A 4,825-nucleotide genomic window follows, 5' to 3' on the forward strand; every position below is an offset into this window, starting at 1 on the left:
ACCTCCAAATTTAGTCAAACTAATCCAAACAGAGTCTCAGGTCGGAGCAGCGTTGGTGTGTTTGGCTCCGTTATCTGAAAACAAAACAAAGTCCACAGTTTCTTCATGTTTCTTTGACATCTGCTGATTTCTCTCTGAGGAAAATACAACATACCACAAAAGTCACAGAGCAGTTTAAATAAATGTTTTGACATTTTAGAGAGAAAGAAGAATCAGATTGATGCAGAGAGTCTTTATTAGTGTATCAGCTGTCTGGTTATCTCTGTAAGGGTTAGGGTTTTAACACCAGAGCTGTTTCACTTTAAACTAACGCTGCTCTGTGACCTCGGACACTTCGCTGTGAGCTCGTTCCAACTCTGCTGCCGTTTGTTTGAGGTGTAAAAACATCTCGACTTTTAAACACACAACAACTTCTCACACGTCCTCCATCTAATAATAACACACAGTAGTCTGTTCCTTCACTGCTGTCTCGTCTCACTTGAAGGTCAGTTTGACCCACACACACACACACACACACACACACACACACACACACACACACACACACACACACACACTCACACACACACAGAACCATAAGCACATGCTCACAATCACACTCAAGTACACACACACGGACACACACACATACACAAAATCATAAGTACACACACACACACAGAATTCTAAACACACACACACACACACACAATTCTAAATACACACACACAGAATTCTAAACACACACACACACACACACACACACACACAGAATTCTAAACACACAGAATTCTAAACACACACACACAGAGAATTCTAAACACACACACACACACACACACAGAATTCTAAACACACACACACACAGAATTCTAAACACACACAGAATGCTAAACACACACACACAGAATTCTAAACACACACACACACACACACAGAATTCTAAACACACACACACACACACACACACACACACACACACACAGAATTCTAAACACACACACACACACACACACAGAATTCTAAACACACACACAGAATTCTAAACACACACACACACACACACACACACACAGAATTCTAAACACACACACACAGAATTCTAAACACACACACAGAATTCTAAACACACACACACACACACACACACAGAATTCTAAACACACACACAGAATTCTAAACACACACACACACACACACACACACACACACACACACACACACAGAATTCTAAACACACACACACAGAATTCTAAACACACACACACACACAGAATTCTAAACACACACACACACACACACACACAGAATTCTAAACACACACACACACACATAATTCTAAACACACACACACACAGAATTCTAAACACACACACACACACACACACACACACACAGAATTCTAAACACACACACACAGAATTCTAAACACACACACACACACAGAATTCTAAACACACACACACACACACAGAATTCTAAACACACACACACACACACACATAATTCTAAACACACACACACACAGAATTCTAAACACACACACACACACACACACAGAATTCTAAACACACAAGGAGGCAGCTAAATGAGGCCTTTTAACTATAAAAAGAGAAACCAGCAAAAAGGCAGCAACAAAGGAGGTTGTCACGGCAACAATGTTAAAAGCAACCTAACTTTCTTCTCTCTCTCTCTTTCTGTCTTCTTGTCTGCAGGACCTGCTGATGAACGACCAGGTGAAGGAGTTTGCCGCCAATGTGTACGAGACCTTCAGCACGCCGCAGGAGCTGCAGAAATAATCTGAGAGAGAGAGAGAGAGAGAGAGAGAGAGAGGGATGAAAACAGATGATTTAAAGAAGAAGAGAAAAAGAAAACCTGGACTGTTATTCCCTCCTTTCCTCCTTTTCTACGAGACTCTTTCCTTCCTCGAGACTCCTGCAGACTTTTCGCTCCGTGACGAGTCGTGGCTTAAAAATCGTCCGTTAAATCAGCCTCCATGATGGATTATTGACCCCCTCCCTCCTCCTCCTCCCTCGTCCCAATGCATCTTGGGAGCTGGAGTCTTATTTAAACCTGGTTTTATTTGTCCTGAGAGGTGATGTTTGTTTGGAGGTAAGCCGGAGAAAACAACTGACGAAGGATCACAGATTAAACTGAATCATGTCAGTTTGTTCTGTTTGAGATTACAGATTCTTTTTATAATAATTTTCCTCTTTTTTTTTTTCTTTCTTTTTTTTCTATCACTTGGTTGGTTGAGTGTTTTATGTCTGATCGTGTCTTCAGCTGCTTCGGCTGTGTGTGTGTGTGTGTGTGTGTGTGTGTGTGTGTGTGTGTGTTTTTAGATCACAAGGTTGGTGGACACACACACACACACACACACACACACACACACAAAACAGCTGATTTTTAAAAATGTTTTCTTCATGGTGGGAAAAAAAGCAGATTAAAGTTATTGTATTAAAAACAGCCAATGTGATAAATTTAACTCAACACTAAAATTGTGATTTTTTTTTTTAATTCATATGTTGAAAAGATACACACACACACACACACACACACACACACACACACACACACACACACACACACACACACACACACACATTAGTACTTTATTTGGGAGTCAGAAAGCACAGACGTACTTTTTTATGTCTTCTGTGTTTCAGCTGTAGTTCTTCTTCTTGTCCAGCAGGTGTCACTCTTCTTCTTCTTCTTCTTCTTCTTCTTCTTCTTCTTCTTCAGGCTGTTTGAAGCTTTTCATTCCAGATATGTTCCAGATCAAATCAGTATTTCTTTTCTATTTAACTTCTCATTCCTTTCATGGTTTATTCTGAAATATTCAACAATATCCAGAGTTTTAATTTAATGTCAAACACTCATTTTCTCTCTTTTCTTTTTTTTTGTGGAATGAAATCCTTTAATCTGTTGTACTTTTCTTTTCTTCTTCTACTCTTTTCTTTCTTGTTTATGTTTATGTGACATCATGAAACGCTGAAAACATTTTAAGACTTTTCTATTTTGGAAATTTTGCGACAGTTTTCTCTGATTTTTGTCCCAATCTACAGCCACAACCAGACTGAACGGTTAATGATGAGTTTCACTACTTTTTTTTATTGACAGCTGTTAAAAAAAAAGCCACAAAAAACAAAGAGAGCAGCTGTTTACTTTGATTACAGGTGAGTTACATCATGCAGACAGCCTCCTGTAATCATCATCCTCCCTCTTTGAGTTTTACTACGTTACTCTGACACCTCTGTCTACAAACACCACCGGAGCTTTGATTTATAGCCCCGCGCGGCCCAGGCGGGTGGGGTTAGCGACATGTGAAGATAATTAAAGTGGATTTTTTTCTTTTTTTGTCTCTACTACTTAAATCTGTCCATCAAAAAAACTTCAGAACAAAATAAGAAAAGTTTTATTGAGTCCGTGTTTTCTACTCTGATTGGTCGCACATGTCCGACTATAAGGTGATAAAGAAGAAGCAGGTCTCACTAAACCGGAAGCAGTTTGTCTTCAGGTGAGATTTATTATAAACCTTCAGACTGTGTGATGGTTTCTGTGTCACAGGTCAGGTTTCAGAGCATCACGTGTTCAGGTCAGTCAGGTGAGAATGTACGACCCCCCCCCCACCCATGTGTGTGTATCGGTGATGTCATCGATGATGTCATGCATCCTTATTGACAGCTGAAATGTTCGTTTGTAGAAATTTACTGAGATAAAAATAATAAAGTTTAAACAGATTTAATTAATTTACATGATTTGTGTTGTGTTTTCATTTAAACCCTACACACAGCTTTACTACTAATAATACTATTACTGTTAGGATTACTACTATTAGTACTACTACACCTAGTACTAATACTAATACTACCATTACTGTTAGTACTACTATTACTACTGTTAGTACTATTACAACTACTATTACTGTTACTGTTACTACTACTCCTAGTACAACTACTAATACTACCATTACTGTTACTACTACTAGTAATACTAATACTACCACTACTACTACTGTTAGTACTATTTCTACTAGTACTCCTACTACCACAAACACTAGGGCCTACTACTACTAGTACTACCAGTACTAATACTATTACTGCTACTAGTACTACTATTAATTACTACTACTACTACAACTACTAGTACTACCATAACAAGTACTACTACAACTACTACTACTACCACTTAGTACTAATACTACTACTAGTAGTAGTACTCCAACAACAACTACTAGTACTAGTATTACAATAGCAACAACTACTACTATTACTACTACTACTGCTACTACTACTGTTAATACCACTACTAATACTACTACTACTCCTACAACTATAGTTGTAGGAGTAGTTGTAGGAGTAGTAGTAGTAGTATACTACTAGTGGTATTAACAGTAGTAGTAGTATAGTAGTAGTAGTGGTATTAACAGTAGTAGTATTATAGTAGTAGTAGTGGTATTAACAGTAGTAGTATTATAGTAGTAGTAGTGGTATTAACAGTAGTAGTATTATAGTAGTAGTAGTGGTATTAACAGTAGTAGTAGTATAGTAGTAGTAGTGGTATTAACAGTAGTAGTAGTAGGAGTAGTAGTAGTAGTATACTACTACTACTACTCCTACAACTACTACTACTACTACTACTACTACTACTACTACTACTGTTAATACCACTACTACTACTATACTACTACTACTGTTAATACCACTACTACTACTATAATACTACTACTGTTAATACCACTACTACTACTATAATACTACTACTGTTAATACCACTACTACTACTATACTACTACTACTGTTAATACCACTACTACTACTATAATACTACTACTGTTAATACCACT

General features: G+C 37.7%; 1 protein-coding gene across 1 annotated transcript in view; it reads left to right on the forward strand.

The window, feature by feature from the left end:
• The window catches only part of pex3 (peroxisomal biogenesis factor 3), a 9,295-nt gene extending 6,989 nt beyond the window's left edge, over positions 1 to 2,306 (forward strand). The window contains exon 12 of the mRNA XM_053337561.1: positions 1,695 to 2,306. Coding sequence (XP_053193536.1) covers positions 1,695 to 1,778 — 84 coding nt within the window. The 3' untranslated portion in view covers positions 1,779 to 2,306. The remainder of the gene's footprint in view (positions 1 to 1,694) is intronic.
• The last annotated feature ends 2,519 nt before the right edge of the window (positions 2,307 to 4,825 follow it).

The sequence above is a fragment of the Scomber japonicus genome, chromosome 17 (genome assembly GCF_027409825.1).
Source record: "Scomber japonicus isolate fScoJap1 chromosome 17, fScoJap1.pri, whole genome shotgun sequence".
NCBI lineage: Eukaryota > Metazoa > Chordata > Actinopteri > Scombriformes > Scombridae > Scomber > Scomber japonicus.